At 48.5% G+C, this 19,520-nt stretch overlaps 1 protein-coding gene across 3 annotated transcripts in view; it reads left to right on the top strand.

Moving 5' to 3' along the window:
* MDH1B (malate dehydrogenase 1B) overlaps positions 1–19,520 on the top strand; it is a 54,171-nt gene that overhangs the window by 15,345 nt on the left and 19,306 nt on the right. For all 3 annotated transcript variants that reach the window (XM_083154147.1, XM_083154148.1, XM_083154149.1), the window contains exons 6-7: positions 4,607–4,748; positions 8,559–8,713. In XM_083154147.1, coding sequence (XP_083010273.1) covers positions 4,607–4,748; positions 8,559–8,713 — 297 coding nt within the window. The remainder of the gene's footprint in view (positions 1–4,606; positions 4,749–8,558; positions 8,714–19,520) is intronic.

The raw sequence follows: 19,520 nt of genomic DNA, 5'->3' as shown, positions 1-19,520 counted from the left end.
GCCCAATAGATGGCTCCATGCTGTAATTACTGTGACACACATCTAGCCGGGGACGCTGTTAGTACAGGCCACATGGGCCCAATAGATGGCTCCATTCCGTAATTACTGTGGCACCCATCTAGCCAGGGACGCTGTTAGTACAGGCCGCATGGGCCCAATAGATGGCTCCATGCCATAATTACTGTGACACACATCTAGCCAGGGACGTTGTTAGTACAGGCCGCATGGGCCCAATAGATGACTCCATGCTGTAATTACTGTGACACACATCTAGCCAGGGACACTGTTAGTACAGGCCGTATGGGCCCAATAGATGACTGTATGCTGTAATTACGATGACACACATCTAGCCAGGGACGCTGTTAGTACAGGCCGCATGGGCCCAATAGATGACTCCATGCTGTAATTACTGTGGCACCCATCTAGCCGGGGACGCTGTTAGTACAGGCCGCATGGGCCCAATAGATGGCTCCATGCCGTAATTACTGTGACACACATCTAGCTAGGGATGCTGTTAGTATAGGCCGCATGGGCCCAATAGATGGCTCCATGCCATAATTACTGTGACACACATCTAGCCAGGGACGCTGTTAGTACAGGCCGCATGGGCCCAATAGATGGCTCCATAATGTAATTACTGTGACCCACATCTAGCCAGGGACGCTGTTAGTACAGGCCGCATGGGCCCAACAGATGGCTCCATGCTGTAATTACTGTGACCCACATCTAGCCGGGGACGCTGTTAGTACATCTAGCCAGGGACGCTGTTAGTACAGGCCACATGGGCCCAATAGATGGCTCCATGCTGTAATTACTGTGACACACATGTAGCCGGGGATGCTGTTAGTACAGGCCGCATGGGCCCAATAGATGGCTCCATGCCATAATTACTGTGACACACATCTAGCCAGGGACGCTGTTAGTACAGGCCGCATGGGCCCAATAGATGGCTCCATGCCATAATTACTGTGACACACATCTAGCCAGGGACGCTGTTAGTACAGGCCGCATGGGCCCAATAGATGGCTCCATGCCATAATTACTGTGACACACATCTAGCCAGGGACGCTGTTAGTACAGGCCGCATGGGCCCAATAGATGGCTCCATAATGTAATTACTGTGACCCACATCTAGCCAGGGACGCTGTTAGTACAGGCCGCATGGGCCCAACAGATGGCTCCATGCTGTAATTACTGTGACCCACATCTAGCCGGGGACGCTGTTAGTACATCTAGCCAGGGTCGTTGTTAGTACAGGCCACATGGGCCCAATAGATGGCTCCATGCTGTAATTACTGTGACACACATGTAGCCGGGGATGCTGTTAGTACAGGCCGCATGGGCCCACAGATGGATCCATGCTGTAATTACTGTGACACACATCTAGCCAGGGACGCTGTTAGTACAGGCCACATGGGCCCAATAGATGGCTCCATGCTGTAATTACTGTGACACACATCTAGCCGGGGACGCAGTTAGTACAGGCCACATGGGCCCAATAGATGGCTCCATTCCGTAATTACTGTGGCACCCATCTAGCCGGTGACGCTGTTAGTACAGGCTGCATTGGCCCAATAGATGACTGTATGCTGTAATTACGATGACACACATCTAGCCAGGGACGCTGTTTGTACAGGCCGCATGGGGCCCAATAGATGACTCCATGCTGTAATTACTGTGACACACATCTAGCCGGGGACGCTATTAGTACAGGCCGCATGGGCCCAATAGATAGCTCCATGCTGTAATTACTGTGACACACATCTAGCCAATGAGATGCTGTTAGTACAGGTCGCATGGGCCCAATAGATGGCTCCATGCTGTCATTACTGTGACACACATCTCGCCAAGGACGCTGTTAGTACAGGCCGCATGGGCCCAATAGATGGCTCCATGCTGTAATTACTGTGACACACATCTAGCTGGGGACGCTGTTAGTACAGGCCACATGGGCCCAATAGATGGCTCCATTCCGTAATTACTGTGGCACCCATCTAGCCAGGGACGCTGTTAGTACAGGCCGCATGGGCCCAATAGATGGCTCCATGCCATAATTACTGTGACACACATCTAGCCAGGGACGCTGTTAGTACAGGCCGCATGGGCCCAATAGATGACTCCATGCTGTAATTACTGTGACACACATCTAGCCAGGGACACTGTTAGTACAGGCCGTATGGGCCCAATAGATGACTGTATGCTGTAATTACGATGACACACATCTAGCCAGGGACGCTGTTAGTACAGGCCGCATGGGCCCAATAGATGACTCCATGCTGTAATTACTGTGGCACCCATCTAGCCGGGGACGCTGTTAGTACAGGCCGCATGGGCCCAATAGATGGCTCCATGCCGTAATTACTGTGACACACATCTAGCTAGGGACGCTGTTAGTATAGGCCGCATGGGCCCAATAGATGGCTCCATGCCATAATTACTGTGACACACATCTAGCCAGGGACGCTGTTAGTACAGGCCGCATGGGCCCAATAGATGACTCCATGCTGTAATTACTGTGACACACATCTAGCCAGGGACACTGTTAGTACAGGCCGTATGGGCCCAATAGATGACTCCATGCTGTAATCACGATGACACACATCTAGCCAGGGACGCTGTTAGTACAGGCCGCATGGGCCCAATAGATGACTCCATGCTGTAATTACTGTGACACACATCTAGCCAGGGACGCTGTTAGTACAGGCCGCATGGGCCCAACAGATGGCTCCATAATGTAATTACTGTGACCCACATCTAGCCAGGGACGCTGTTAGTACAGGCCGCATGGGCCCAACAGATGGCTCCATGCTGTAATTACTGTGACCCACATCTAGCCGGGGACGCTGTTAGTACATCTAGCCAGGGACGCTGTTAGTACAGGCCACATGGGCCCAATAGATGGCTCCATGCTGTAATTACTGTGACACACATGTAGCCGGGGATGCTGTTAGTACAGGCCGCATGGGCCCAACAGATGGATCCATGCTGTAATTACTGTGACACACATCTAGCCGGGGGCGCTGTTAGTACAGGCCGCATGGGCCCAACAGATGGATCCATGCTGTAATTACTGTGACACACATCTAGCCAGGGACGCTGTTAGTACAGGCCGCATGGGCCCAATAGATGGCTCCATGCTGTAATTACTGTGACACACATCTAGCCGGGGACGCAGTTAGTACAGGCCACATGGGCCCAATAGATGGCTCCATTCCGTAATTACTGTGACACACATCTAGCCGGGGACGCTGTTAGTACAGGCCGCATGGGCCCAATAGATGTCTCCATGCTGTAATTACTGTGACACACATCTAGCCGGGGATGCTGTTAGTACAGAACAGATGGATCCATGCTGTAATTACTGTGACACATCTAGCCGGGGACGCTGTTAGTACAGGCCGCATGGGCCCAATAGATAGCTCCATGCTGTAATTACTGTGACACACATCTAGCCAGTGAGATGCTGTTAGTACAAGCCGCATTGGCCCAATAGATGGCTCCATGCTGTCATTACTGTGACACACATCTAGCCAGGGACGCTGTTAGTACAGGCCGCATGGGCCCAATAGATGGCTCCATGCTGTAATTACTGTGACACACATCTAGCCGGGGACGCTGTTAGTACAGGCCGCATGGGCCCAATAGATGGCTCCATGCCATAATTACTGTGACACACATCTAGCCGGGGACGCTGTTAGTACAGGCCGCATGGGCCGAATAGATGGCTCCATGCCATAATTACTGTGACACACATCTAGCCAGGGACGCTGTTAGTACAGGCCGCATGGGCCCAATAGATGGCTCCATGCCATAATTACTGTGACACACATCTAGCCAGGGACGCTGTTAGTACAGGCCGCATGGGCCCAATAGATGGCTCCATGCCATAATTACTGTGACACACATCTAGCCAGGGACGCTGTTAGTACAGGCCGCATGGGCCCAATAGATGACTCCATGCTGTAATTATGATGACACACATCTAGCCAGGGACGCTGTTAGTACAGGCCGCATGGGCCCAATAGATGACTCCATGCTGTAATTAATGTGACACACATCTAGCCAGGGACACTGTTAGTACAGGCCGAATGGCCCCATTAGATGGCTCCATGCCATAAATACTGTGACACACATCTAGCCAGGGACGCTGTTAGTACAGGCCGCATGGGTCCAATAGATGACTCCATGCTGTAATTACTGTGACACACCTCTAGCCAGGGACACTGTTAGTACAGGCCGCATGGGCCCAATAGATGGCTCCATGCTTTAATTACTGTGTAGGGCTGATGCTATGATGTGAACAAAGCTCAGGTTCTTCCCCGAAAGGATACATAGACGTCGGTCGCGGTGGGGTGGGCAGCAGGGTGATAGAGTGGCATGGCTATGGGGTACAGGACCAGAACAGTGCGGTCCATACCAGGGATGTAGTCATTTCTCCTTCGGCAGCAGACTGCCAGAAGTAACCTGTATACATAGTGTGTCCGTATATACAGCAATAATCCTGTTATTATGTATTATTAGTATGTTCGTTCTGTGCCAATCCCAACCGGCACAGCCATGCCAGCTCATATGTCTCACTTTGTACCTTCTTCCCTGTCTCCGGCAGCCGTAAAGGATGTGATCGTTTGGGGGAACATAAGTGGCACTAACCTGCTTGATCTTCACCAAGCCAAAGTATACAGATTGGATAGTTCCATTTGGGGGCCGCCTTCTTTCTCACGCCCGTTGCTGGCTGTGACATATGATCGGTATGTAAGGTGTGAATAAATGCTCCCAGCGCACTGTATACTGCACCTTACTAACATTCTATCACTGCTCCCAGCACACGGTATACTGCACCTTACTGACATTCTATCACCGCTCCCAGCACACCGTATACTGCACCTTACTGACATTCTATCACCGCTCCCAGCACACTGTATACTGCACCTTACTGACATTCTATCACAGCTCCCAGCGCACCGTATACTGCACCTTACTGACATTCTATCACTGCTCCCAGCACACGGTATACTGCACCTTACTGACATTCTATCACAGCTCCCAGCGCACCGTATACTGCACCTTACTGACATTCTATCACTGCTCCCAGCACACGGTATACTGCACCTTACTGACATTCTATCACTGCTCTCAGCGTACTGTATACTGCACCTTACTGACATTCTATCACTGCTCCCAGCGCACTGTATACTGCACCTTACTGACATTCTATCACTGCTCCCAGCGCACTGTATACTGCACCTTACTGACATTCTATCACTGCTCTCAGCGCACTGTATACTGCACCTTACTGACATTCTATCACTGCTCCCAGCGCATTGTATACTGCACCTTACTGACATTCTATCACTGCTCCCAGCACACTGTATACTGCACCTTACTGACATTCTATCACTGCTCCCAGCACACTGTATACTGCACCTTACTAACATTCTATCACAGATCCCAGCACACTGTATACTGCACCTTACTGACATTCTATCACCGCTCCCAGCACACTGTATACTGCACCTTACTGACATTCTATCACAGATCCCAGCACACTGTATACTGCACCTTACTGACATTCTATCACCGCTCCCAGCACACGGTATACTGCACCTTACTGACATTCTATCACCGCTCCCAGCACACTGTATACTGCACCTTACTGACATTCTATCACCGCTCCCAGCACACTGTATACTGCACTTTACTGACATTCTATCACCGCTCCCAGCACACCGTATACTGCACCTTACTGACATTCTATCACCGCTCCCAGCACACTGTATACTGCACCTTACTGACATTCTATCACCGCTCCCAGCACACTGTATACTGCACCTTACTGACATTCTATCACTGCTCTCAGCACACTGTATACTGCACCTTACTAACATTCTATCACTGCTCCCAGCACACTGTATACTGCACCTTACTAACATTCTATCACTGCTCCCAGCACACTGTATACTGCACCTTACTGACATTCTATCACCGCTCCCAGCACACTGTATACTGCACCTTACTAACATTCTATCACTGCTCCCAGCGCACTGTATACTGCACCTTACTGACATTCTATCACTGCTCCCAGCGCACTGTATACTGCACCTTACTGACATTCTATCACTGCTCCCAGCGCACTGTATATTGCACCTTACTAACATTCTATCACTGCTCCCAGCACACTGTATACTGCACCTTACTGACATTCTATCACCACTCCCAGCACACCGTATACTGCACCTTACTGACATTCTATCACCGCTCCCAGCACACTGTATACTGCACCTTACTGACATTCTATCACTGCTCTCAGCACACTCTATACTGCACCTTACTGACAGGTATTAGCTGCCGGTCCCAGCGCACTGTATACTGCACCTTGTTGACAGGTATTAGCTGCCGCTCCCAGCGCACTGACGGGTATTAGCTGCCGCTCCCAGCGCACTTACTGACGGGTATTAGCTGCCGCTCCCAGCGCACTTACTGACGGGTATTAGCTGCCGCTCCCAGCGCACCTTACTGACGGGTATTAGCTGCCGCTCCCAGCGCACTGAATACTGCACCTTACTAACATTCTATCACTGCTCTCAGCGCACTCTATACTGCACCTTACTGACGGGTATTAGCTGCCGCTCCCAGCGCACCGTATACTGCACCTTACTGACATTCTATCACTGCTCTCAGCGCACTGTATACTGCACCTTACTGACATTCTATCACTGCTCCCAGCGCACTGTATACTGCACCTTACTGACATTCTATCACAGCTCCCAGCACACCGTATACTGTACCTTACTGACATTCTATCACCGCTCCCAGCACACCGTATACTGCACCTTGCTGACATTCTATCACTGCTCTCAGCGCACTGTATACTGCACCTTACTGACATTCTATCACTGCTCCCAGCACACTGTATACTGCACCTTACTGACATTCTATCACCGCTCCCAGCGCACTGTATACGGCACCTTACTGACCAGTATTAGCTGCCGCTCCCAGCGCGCTGTATACTGCACCTTACTGATGGGTATTAGCTGCCACTCCCAGCGCACTGTATACTGCACCTTACTGACGGGTATTAGCTGCAGCTCCCAGCGCACTGTATACTGCACCTTACTGACAGGTATTAGCTGCCGCTCCCAGCACACTGTATACTGCACCTTACTGACGGGTATTAGCTGCCGCTCCCAGCGCACTGTATACTGCACCTTACTGACGGGTATTAGCTGCCGCTCCCAGCGCACTGTATACTGCACCTTACTGACGGGTATTAGCAGCCGCTTCCAGCACACCGTATACTGCACCTTACTGACGGGTATTAGCTGCCGCTACCCAGAACACCGTATAATGCACCTTACTGATGGGTATTAGCTGCAGCTCCCAGTGCGCTGTATACTGCACCTTACTAACATTCTATCACTGCTCTCAGCGCACTCTATACTGCACCTTACTGACGGGTATTAGCTGCCGCTCCCAGCGCACCGTATACTGCACCTTACTGACATTCTATCACTGCTCTCAGCGCACTGTATACTGCACCTTACTGACATTCTATCACTGCTCCCAGCGCACTGTATACTGCACCTTACTGACATTCTATCACAGCTCCCAGCACACCGTATACTGTACCTTACTGACATTCTATCACCGCTCCCAGCACACCGTATACTGCACCTTGCTGACATTCTATCACTGCTCTCAGCGCACTGTATACTGCACCTTACTGACATTCTATCACTGCTCCCAGCACACTGTATACTGCACCTTACTGACATTCTATCACCGCTCCCAGCGCACTGTATACGGCACCTTACTGACCGGTATTAGCTGCCGCTCCCAGCGCGCTGTATACTGCACCTTACTGATGGGTATTAGCTGCCACTCCCAGCGCACTGTATACTGCACCTTACTGACGGGTATTAGCTGCAGCTCCCAGCGCACTGTATACTGCACCTTACTGACGGGTATTAGCTGCCGCTCCCAGCGCACTGTATACTGCACTTTACTGACAGGTATTAGCTGCCGCTCCCAGCGCACTGTATACTGCACCTTACTGACAGGTATTAGCTGCCGCTCCCAGCACACTGTATACTGCACCTTACTGACGGGTATTAGCTGCCGCTCCCAGCGCACTGTATACTGCACCTTACTGACGGGTATTAGCAGCCGCTTCCAGCACACCGTATACTGCACCTTACTGACGGGTATTAGCTGCCGCTGCCCAGAACACCGTATAATGCACCTTACTGATGGGTATTAGCTGCAGCTCCCAGTGCGCTGTATACTGCACCTTACTGACGGGTATTAGCTGCCGCTCCCAGCGCACTGTATACTGCACCTTACTGACAGGTATTAGCTGCCGCTCCCAGCGCACTGTATAATGCACCTTACTGACGGGTATTAGCTGCAGCTCCCAGCGCACTGTATACTGCACCTTACTGATGGGTATTAGCTGCCGCTCCCAGCGCACTGTATACTGCACCTTACTGACGGGTATTAGCTGCCGCTCAACGCTGATTTATATGGTTTGTGTGTATAACATTTGTCTCACTTGCTGGCAGGAACTGGCTGAAGAATGACCTGGTAACAGAATGGCAGACACGAAAGCACCATCGCTCCGGCCTGTCAGCTGCTAACGCTATTGCCAGAGTCTTGTCGTGGTGGCAGCTGGGCTCAGACACCGGGGAGGTCGTGTCGCTCGGTGTTCTCAACCAAGGTAAACACACAAAGACCTACTATGGCTCGTTCATGTGACTGGTACCGTGCCGGAGCATCACCCGGTGGTGCTGCTTATGTGCTGCTAGGTCACACACTCTGCAGCATACTTTGACTTACTATGGCTGGTACATGTGCCTGGTACCGTGCCGGAGCATCACCCGGTGGTGCTGCTTATGTGCTGCTAGGTCACACACCCTGCAGCATACTTTGACATACTATGGCTCTTACATGTGACTGGTACCGTGCCGGAGCATCACCCGGTGGTGCTACTTATGTGCTGCTAGGTCACACGCCCTGCAGCACACTTTGACCTACTATGGCTCGTACATGTGACTGGTACCATGCCGGAGCATCACCCGGTGGTGCTGCTTATGTGCTGCTAGGTCACACACCGGCAGCACATAGTGAAACATGACCCCTAAGAGCTCTGCACCTTCTGCTGCCATTGGCTCCGCCCATCGTCTGACATCACATGGTGGTGGTGGCTCAGGGTGGCAGTGATCCCTCCATAGGCGCTGGAGGGATGAGCAGCAGGGTGTATTTAGTATCATTATAATTGTCTTTTATGTATTTATCTCCGACATATGGGGGAAAGCTATACATTTAGCTGATCATCATACTAAGAAATTACATGAAACAGACAATAGAAGTAGCGCTGAGCAGAGGAGCTTGCAATCTAAAAGCGGTGAGGAACACTCGGTACAACAGATAGCAGAATACCAGTAGTGAGAGTGGTACACGCACATAGATACTGAGATCCGGCGCACAGGCCAGAACCTGTACACATCTGACACGCTGCTTCCATTGTGCGTCCTGAGTGTGTGTTTGTGTCTCCTGTGTCTGACAATGAATGATATAATGTCCTGGAACACTCAGGTTATGTGTGTGATGCGGGTCAGTGGTCTTCTCTTGTCAGACGGTGTCAGAATAGTGTCCAGGTCAGGAGTGTCCAAAGTGTGGCCCTCCAGCTGTTGTCAAACTACTTGCCATCGTTTTAGTATTACCTAATAGCAAAACTGTGGCAAGGCATGATGGGACGACAGCTGGAGGGCCATAGTTTGGACATGCCTGGTCTAGGTCGATAGGTTCAAAGGTCAGCATGACAATAGGCGATACAAGGGGTTTTGGTACTTATGTATTATCTGGGCTCCCATGTTAAATGAACCCCATTTTTTCATACCCCTACTATCCAAATACGCATGGAGTTGATTTTATATAGTGTGGCGAGCCACCGTGCCCGAAGCGTGGCGAGCGCAGCGAGCCCCGCGAGGGGACACGGTCTCATAAGAAAAACGGGAGCCCAGATATTACATAAGTACCATGGTTTTTGTAAATCTTTTCACATCTTTTGCTTGATTTATTATCCACATGGACTACAGTAAGGAATAACGGGTGTGGTATGGGGTCGGGATTCTGGCGGTCCGTGGCTCGCTGCGCCCGGCGTAGGTTCTATTCTCCCACTTTGGGGTCGTGGAGCCCCACGAGGGAGAATAGCCCCTGTCAGTTGGGATCCCAACTGTTGGGCATATAACAGTCAGGATTGTGATGTCGGTGTGCTGACTGTAGGGGGTCGTCCATCACCCAGGAATAATAACCTGTGAGGAGCGTTGCCTGAAGCATAGCGAGCGAGCGGGGGTACATCGTTCAATGATGTCACTGGTTCCCTCAATGCGGATACAGTCGCTGATGATGGTGTCAGATTGAGCTGCATGCACAGACAATGAGGGGGGGTCTTTAGCGATGTGCGAGAGATTGTGCATCGTTAGCGATATTAACACGTTGGACTGATATAGCTGAGAGTGGCCCCTGTCTGTCTGGTGTATATGGGGTTACAGAATATGCCCCTGTCTGGTGTATATGGGGTTACAGAATATGCCCCTGTCTGGTGTATATGGGGTTACAGAATATACCCCGGTCTGTCTGGTGTATATGGGGTTACAGAATATGCCCCTGTCTGTCTGGTGTATATGGGGTTATGAAATATACCCCTGTCTGTTTGGTGTATATGGGGGTTACGGAATATACCCCTGTCTGTTTGGTGTATATGGGGGTTACGGAATATACCCCTGTCTGTCTGGTGTATATAGGGTTACAGAATATGCCCCTGTCTGGTGTATATGGGGTTAGAGAATATGCCCCTGTCTGGTGTATATGGGGTTATGAAATATACCCCTGTCTGTCTGGTGTATATGGGGGTTATGAATATACCCCTGTCTGTCTAGTGTATATGGGGGTTACAGAATATGCCCCTGTCTGGTGTATATGGGGTTACAGAATATGCCCCTGTCTGGTGTATATGGGGTTACAGAATATACCCCGGTCTGTCTGGTGTATATGGGGTTACAGAATATGCCCCTGTCTGTCTGGTGTATATGGGGTTATGAAATATACCCCTGTCTGTTTGGTGTATATGGGGGTTACGGAATATACCCCTGTCTGTTTGGTGTATATGGGGGTTACGGAATATACCCCTGTCTGTCTGGTGTATATAGGGTTACAGAATATGCCCCTGTCTGGTGTATATGGGGTTAGAGAATATGCCCCTGTCTGGTGTATATGGGGTTATGAAATATACCCCTGTCTGTCTGGTGTATATGGGGGTTATGAATATACCCCTGTCTGTCTGGTGTATATGGGGGTTACAGAATATGCCCCTGTCTGGTGTATATGGGGTTACAGAATATGCCCCTGTCTGGTGTATATGGGGTTACAGAATATACCCCGGTCTGTCTGGTGTATATGGGGTTACAGAATATGCCCCTGTCTGGTGTATATGGGGTTACAGAATATACCCCGGTCTGTCTGGTGTATATGGGGTTACAGAATATGCCCCTGTCTGTCTGGTGTATATGGGGTTATGAAATATACCCCTGTCTGTCTGGTGTATATGGGGGTTACGGAATATACCCCTGTCTTCTGGTGTATATAGGGTTACAGAATATGCCCCTGTCTGGTGTATATGGGGTTAGAGAATATGCCCCTGTCTGGTGTATATGGGGTTACAGAATATACCCCGGTCTGTCTGGTGTATATGGGGTTATGAAATATACCCCTGTCTGTCTGGTGTATATGGGTGTTAAGGAATATGCCCCTGTCTGTCTGGTGTATATGGGGGTTACAGAATATACCCCTGTCTGTTTGGTGTATATGGGGTTACAGAATATGCCCCTGTCTGTCTTGTGTATATGGGGTTACAGAATATGCCCCTGTCTGTCTGGTGTATATGGGGTTACAGAATATACCCCTGTCTGTCTGGTGTATATGGGGTTACAGAATATGCCCCTGTCTGTCTGGTGTATATGGGGTTACAGAATATGCCCCTGTCTGGTGTATATGGGGTTACAGAATATATCCCTGTCTGTCTGGTGTATATGGGGTTACAGAATATACCCCTGTCGGTCTGCGGTATATGGGGTTTAATATACCCCTGTCTGTCTGGTGTGTACAGGGTTACAGAATATGTCCCTGTCTGGTGTATATGGGGTTACAGAATATGAACCGGTCTGGTGTATATGGGGTTACAGAATATACCCCTGTCTGTCTGCGGTATATGGGGTTACAGAATATGCCCCTGTTTGTCTGGTGTATATGGCGTTACAGAATATGCCCCTGTCTGTCTGGTATATATGGGGTTATGAAATATACCCCTGTCTGTCTGGTGTATATGGGGGTTACGGAATAGGCCCTTGTCTGTCTGGTGTATATGGGGGTTACGGAATATGCCCTTGTCTGTCTGGTGTATATGGGGGTTACAGAATATACCCCTGTCTGTCTGGTGTATATGGGGTTACAGAATATACCCCTGTCTGTCTGCGGTATATGGGGTTAATTATACCCCTGTCTGTCTGGTGTATATAGGGTTACAGAATATACCCCTGTCTGTCTGCGGTATATGGGGTTACAGAATATACCCCTGTCTGTCTGGTGTATATGGGGGTTACAGAATATACCCCTGTCTGTCTGGTGTATATGGGGTTACAGAATATACCCCTGTCTGTCTGCGTTATATGGGGTTACAGAATATACCCCTGTCTGTCTGGTGTATATAGGGTTACAGAATATGCCCCTGTCTGGTGTATGTGGGGTTAAAGAATATGCCCCTGTCTGGTGTATATGGGGTTACAGTATAGACCCCTGTCTGTCTGGTGTATATGGGGTTACAGAATATACCCCTGTCTGTCTGGTGTACATGGGGTTATGAAATATACCCCTGTCTGTCTGGTGTATATGGGGGTTACGGAATATGCCCCTGTCTGTCTGGTGTATATGGGGGTTACAGAATATACCCCGGTCTGTCTTTCTGGTGTATATGGGGGTTACAGAATATGCCCCTGTCTTTTTGGTGTATATGGGGTTACAGAATATGCCCGTCTGTCTGGTGTATATGGGGTTACGGAATATGCCCCTGTCTGTCTGGTGTATATGGGGGTTACAGAATATACCCCTGTCTGGTGTATATGGGGGTTACAGAATATACCCCTGTCTGGTGTATATGGGGTTACAGAATAAGCCCCTGTCTGTCTGGTGTATATGGGGGTTACAGAATATACCCCTGTCTGTCTGGTGTATATGGGGTTACAGAATATACCCCTGTCTGTCTGGTGTATATAGGGTTACAGAATATACCCCTGTCTGGTGTATATGGGGGTTACAGAATATGCCCCTGTCTGTCTGGTGTATATGGGGTTACAGAATATACCCCTGTCTGGTGTATATGGGGTTACAGAATATGCCCCTGTCTGTCTGGTGTATATCGGGGTTACAGAATATACCCCTGTCTGTCTGGTGTATATGGGGTTACAGAATATACCCCTGTCTGTCTGGTGTATATGGGGGTTACAGAATATACCCCTGTCTGTCTGGTGTATATGGTGGTTACAGAATATACCCCTGTCTGTCTGGTGTATATGGGGTTACAGAATATGCCCCTGTCTGTGGTGTATATGGGGGTTACAGAATATGCCCCTGTCTGTCTGGTGTATATGGGGTTATGAAATATACCCCTGTCTGTCTGGTGTATATGGGGTTACAGAATATACCCCTGTCTGGTGTATATGGGGTTACAGAATATACCCCTGTCTGTCTGGTGTATATGGGAGTTACAGAATATACCCCTGTCTGTCTGGTGTATATGGGAGTTACAGAATATACCCCTGTCTGTCTGGTGTATATGGGGTTACAGAATATACCCCTGTCTGTCTGCGGTATATGGGGTTTAATATACCCCTGTCTGTCTGGTGTATATGGGGTTACAGAATATACCCCTGTCTGGTGTATATTGGGTTACAGAATATGCCCCTGTCTGGTGTATATGGGGTTACAGAATATACCCCTGTCTGGTGTATATGGGGTTACAGAATATACCCCTGTCTGTCTGGTGTATATGGGGGTTACAGAATATACCCCTGTCTGTCTGGTGTATATGGGGTTACAGAATATGCCCCTGTCTGTAGTGTATATGGGGGTTACAGATAATACCCCTGTCTGTCTGGTGTATATGGGGTTACAGAATATACCCCTGTCTGTCTGGTGTATATGGGGTTACAGAATATACCCCTGTCTGGTATATATGGGTTTACAGAATATACCCCTGTCTGTCTGGTGTATATGGGGTTACAGAATATGCTCCTGTCTGTCTGGTGTATATGGGGGTTACAGAATATGCCCCTGTCTGTCTGGTGTATATGGGGTTATGAAATATTCCCCTGTCGGTCTGGTGTATATGGGGTTACAGAATATACCCCTGTCTGGTGTATATGGGGTTACAGAATATGCTCCTGTCTGTCTGGTGTATATGGGGGTTACAGAATATGCCCCTGTCTGTCTGGTGTATATGGGGTTATGAAATATACCCCTGTCTTACTGGTGTATATGGGGTTATGAAATATACCCCTGTCTGGTGTATATGGGGTTACAGAATATACCCCTGTCTGTCTGGTGTATATGGGAGTTACAGAATATACCCCTGTCTGTCTGGTGTATATGGGGTTACAGAATATACCCCTGTCTGGTGTATATTGGGTTACAGAATATGCCCCTGTCTGGTGTATATGGGGTTACAGAATATACCCCTGTCTGGTGTATATGGGGTTACAGAATATGCCCCTGTCGGTCTGGTGTATATGGGGTTACGAAATATACCCCTGTCTGTCTGGTGTATATGGGTGTTACGGAATATGCCCCTGTCTGTCTGGTGTATATGGGGTTACAGAATATACCCCTGTCTGTCTGCGGTATATGGGGTTTAATATACCCCTGTCTGTCTGGTGTATATGGGGTTACAGAATATACCCCTGTCTGGTGTATATTGGGTTACAGAATATGCCCCTGTCTGTCTGGTGTATATGGGGTTATGAAATATACCCCTGTCTGTCTGGTGTATATGGGGTTATGAAATATACCCCTGTCTGTCTGGTGTATATGGGGGTTACGGAATATGCCCCTGTCTGTCTGGTGTATATGGGGGTTACAAAATATACCCCTGTCTTTCTGGTGTATATAAGGTTACAGAATATACCCCTGTCTGTCTGCGGTATATGGGGTTTAATATACCCCTGTCTGTCTGGTGTATATAGGGTTACAGAATATGCCCCTGTCTGGTGTATATGGGGTTACAGAATATACCCCTGTCTGCCTGGTGTATATGGGGTTACAGAATATGCCCCTGTCTGTCTGGTGTATATGGGGTTATGAAATATACCCCTGTCTGTCTTTTGTATATGGGGGTTACGGAATATGCCCCTGTCTGTCTGGTGTATATGGGGTTACAGAATATACCCCTTTGTGTCTGCGATATATGGGGTTTAATATACCCCTGTCTGTCTGGTGTATATGGGGTTACAGAATATACCCCTGTCTGGTGTATATTGGGTTACAGAATATGCCCCCTTCTGTCTGGTGTATATGGGGTTACAGAATATGCCCCTGTCTGTCTGCGGTATATGGGGTTACAGAATATACCCCTGTCTGGTGTATATGGGGTTACAGAATATGCCCCTGTTTGTCTGGTGTATATGGGGTTACAGAATATGCCCCTGTCTGTCTGGTGTATATGGGGTTACAGAATATACCCCTGTCTGTCTGTCTGGTGTATATGGGGTTACAGAATATACCCTTGTCTGGTGTATATGGGGGTTACAGAATATGCCCCTGTCTGTTTGGTGTATATGGGGTTACAGAATATGCCCCTGTCTGTCTGGTGTATATGGGGTTACGGAATATGCCCCTGTCTGGTGTATATGGGGGTTACAGAATATACCCCTGTCTGGTGTATATGGGGTTACAGAATATGCCCCTGTCTGTCTGGTGTATATGGGGGTTACAGAATATACCCCTGTCTGTCTGGTGTATATGGGGTTACAGAATATACCCCTGTCTGTCTGGTGTATATAGGGTTACAGAATATACCCCTGTCTGTCTGGTGTATATGGGGGTTACAGAATATGCCCCTGTCTGTATGGTGTATATGGGGTTACAGAATATACCCCTGTCTGGTGTATATGGGGTTACAGAATATGTCCCTGTCTGTCTGGTGTATATGGGGTTACAGAATATACCCCTGTCTGTCTGGTGTATATGGGGGTTACAGAATATACCCCTGTCTGTCTGGTGTATATGGGGGTTACAGAATATACCCCTGTCTGTCTGGTGTATATGGGGTTACAGAATATGCCCCTGTCTGTGGTGTATATGGGGGTTACAGATAATACCCCTGTCTGTCTGGTGTATACGGGGTTACAGAATATACCCCTGTCTGTCTGGTGTATATGGGGTTACAGAATATACCCCTGTCTGGTGTATATGGGGTTACAGAATATACCCCTGTCTGTCTGGTGTATATGGGGTTACAGAATATGCTCCTGTCTGTCTGGTGTATATGGGGGTTACAGAATATGCCCCTTTCTGTCTGGTGTATATATGGGGTTACAGAATATACCCCTGTCTCGTGTATATGGGGTTACGGAATATACCCCTGTCTGTCTGGTGTATATGGGGTTACGGAATATACCCCTGTCTGTCTGGTGTATATGGGGTTACGGAATATGTCCCTGTCTGGTGTATATGGGGTTACAGAATATGCCCCTGTCTGTGGTGTATATGGGGGTTACAGATAATACCCCTGTCTGTCTGGTGTATATGGGGTTACAGAATATACCCCTGTCTGTCTGGTGTATATGGGGTTACGGAATATACCCCTGTCTGGTGTATATGGGGTTACAGAATATACCCCTGCCTGTCTGGTGTATATGGGGTTACAGAATATACCCCTGTCTGTCTGGTGTATATGGGGTTACAGAATATACCCCTGTCTGGCTGGTGTATATGGGGTTAAAGAATATACCCCTGTCTGTCTGGTGTATATGGGGTTACGGAATATACCCCTGTCTGGTGTATATGGGGTTACGGAATATACCCCTGTCTGTCTGGTGTGTATGGGGTTACGGAATATACCCCTGTCTGTCTGGTGTATATGGGGTTACGGAATATACCCCTTTCTGTCTGGTGTATATGGGGGTTACGGAATATGCCCCTGTCAGTTTGGTGTATATGGGGGTTACGGAATATGCCCCTGTCTGTCTGGTGTATATGGGGTTACGGAATATACCCCTGTCTGTCTGGTGTATATGGAGGTTACGGAATATGCCCCTGTCTGTCTGGTGTATATGGGGTTACAGAATATGCCCCTGTTTGTCTGGTGTATATGGGTGTTACGGAATATGCCCCTGTCTGTCTGGTGTATATGGGGTTACAGAATATGCCCCTGTCTGTCTGGTGTATATGGGGTTACAGAATATACCCTGTCTGTCTGGTGTATATGGGGTTACATAATATACACCTGTCTGTCTGGTGTATATGGGGTTACATAATATGCCCCTGTCTCTGGCTGGTGTATATGGGGTTTCAGAATATGCCCCTGTCTTTCTGGTGTATATGGGGTTACAGAATATGCCCCTGTCTGTCTGGTGTATATGGGGTTACAGAATATGCCCCTGTCTGTCTGGTTTATATGGGGTTACAGAATATACCCCTGTCTGTCTGGGGTGGGGAAGCTGCTGCTTTATTTTGACACTGTGATTTGTAGTTAGGAGTCACACAACTTACAATTCTAAATCATTACATTACTAAATGATTTTTTAGGTAGTCCCCCCACACCTCTGGATGACCGAGTTCTCCTCTCACATGGAATCAAATTTGCTTTGTTTACTTCCCGCCATTCACCATGGACCTGTGAATAGCAGTATTTTACCCCCATAGGGGTGGGGCTTGAAGATGATGTTACATCCCATCCACGAAGTACCCAGATGCTTCTCTTCTCTGAGTACTCCCGGATATGAGCGTTAACAAGTAGGTAAGTATGCTCCACCCCCATGGTAAGTCTGCTCCACCCCCATCCTCTGGAGCCCTCCCCAGCAATGGCTGCCACGCATGTGCAGACCAGCTCCCTATACAGAAGGGAATGACGGCTCCTTTCCCCCTCACATCTCTGGGATGGGCCGGCTCAGAGCAATTCCTAATTGCAGGAAGTAGCAGATGATAGCGCAGCTTAGACATTACACAAGCAATAACCAGTTACATAGTAATCAGAGATACGGAGCTGTTACTATCTATTATTAGTGTAAATGCCAGGATGTCATATAGTTCCCCTGAAGCACCTGAGGACGTCCTGCCACTAATAAGTGTGATCTCATTGTACCGTTATAATGGGCTGGGTGTATACAGCTGATAACCCCTGACCAGCTTGTGCTATTACTATACACACACGTAGAGATTGTCCTCCATGGGATTGTCTATATCACGCTGGAAGAACCAATGGCATCCTAGCTTAGATAAGGGTAATGACGTGATTCAGGAAAACCATATAACATCCTTGTCCTTACGCTAATAATAGTAACAGCGCTGTATCTGTGTTTGCTGTATACTACGTAACCGCTGGTTATTTGTCTGTGTAACGCCACATGGCAGACTTATGACTAGTCTGTGTTACCTGTGCTGTCTGCTATTAATAGTACAGCGTCCGTCCGCTGTGATATACCATAAGGAGCAAACAGCTGGCTCTCTCCACCTCCCATGGGGGGGGGATTCACTAAAGGACATGTTTTAATTGATTGTTTATAACCGATCGAATACGCATAAAATGAAATGTTAAATATCCCCTTTTAGCAAATGTGTGTTTCAGCCTCTGAACCCAACATCAACAGAAATACATTTTAACTCAATTCATATCAATCAAAATCGACTTTTAGTAAATGTCCCCTTAGGAGATGGGACTACAGTATATATTTATTTTATTCTTATCATGTACGAAAAGGAATGATGGCCCTTATGTGTGACATTATTCCAGTAATAGGGAGCAGCCTACCAAGCCTCATGCCCTAATCTACCACATCATCCTTCCTCTGTGATTAAATGGTATGCATGACACAAGTGTATAATGGGGGCGTAAGAGCCCCACAACCCCATAAGTCCACTGGGTCCCTACCCCAGTGCCATAACTAGACTTTTGGTGCCCTGTGCCAGAAAGAGAACTGACTGACTGCAGTGCCATAGGTGATGGGTTTGAATATCAGGTATGTCAGCATCTTGAAATATAGTAAAGGACCGTGTGACTAAGTAACAGCACCCCCTATCTTGCAGCGCTGTGTGTAGTAACAGACTCCGCACCACCCTAGTTACGGCCCTGCCAATTCCTACCTTATATAGAAATCACAAGGAAGCGCTGTACTACCAAGAGGCCGGGACATGCCACTGCTGCAATTGGGGCTTATGAGCGTCTCACACACACACGCACCTTATTCGTGCTACAG

This window comes from Crinia signifera, chromosome 7 (assembly GCF_055691185.1).
Source record: "Crinia signifera chromosome 7, ASM5569118v1, whole genome shotgun sequence".
In the NCBI taxonomy this organism is placed as follows: Eukaryota; Metazoa; Chordata; class Amphibia; order Anura; family Myobatrachidae; genus Crinia; species Crinia signifera.
The sequence above is the reverse complement of the archived record's forward strand: the minus strand, read 5'-3'. Positions and strand labels throughout refer to the sequence as shown.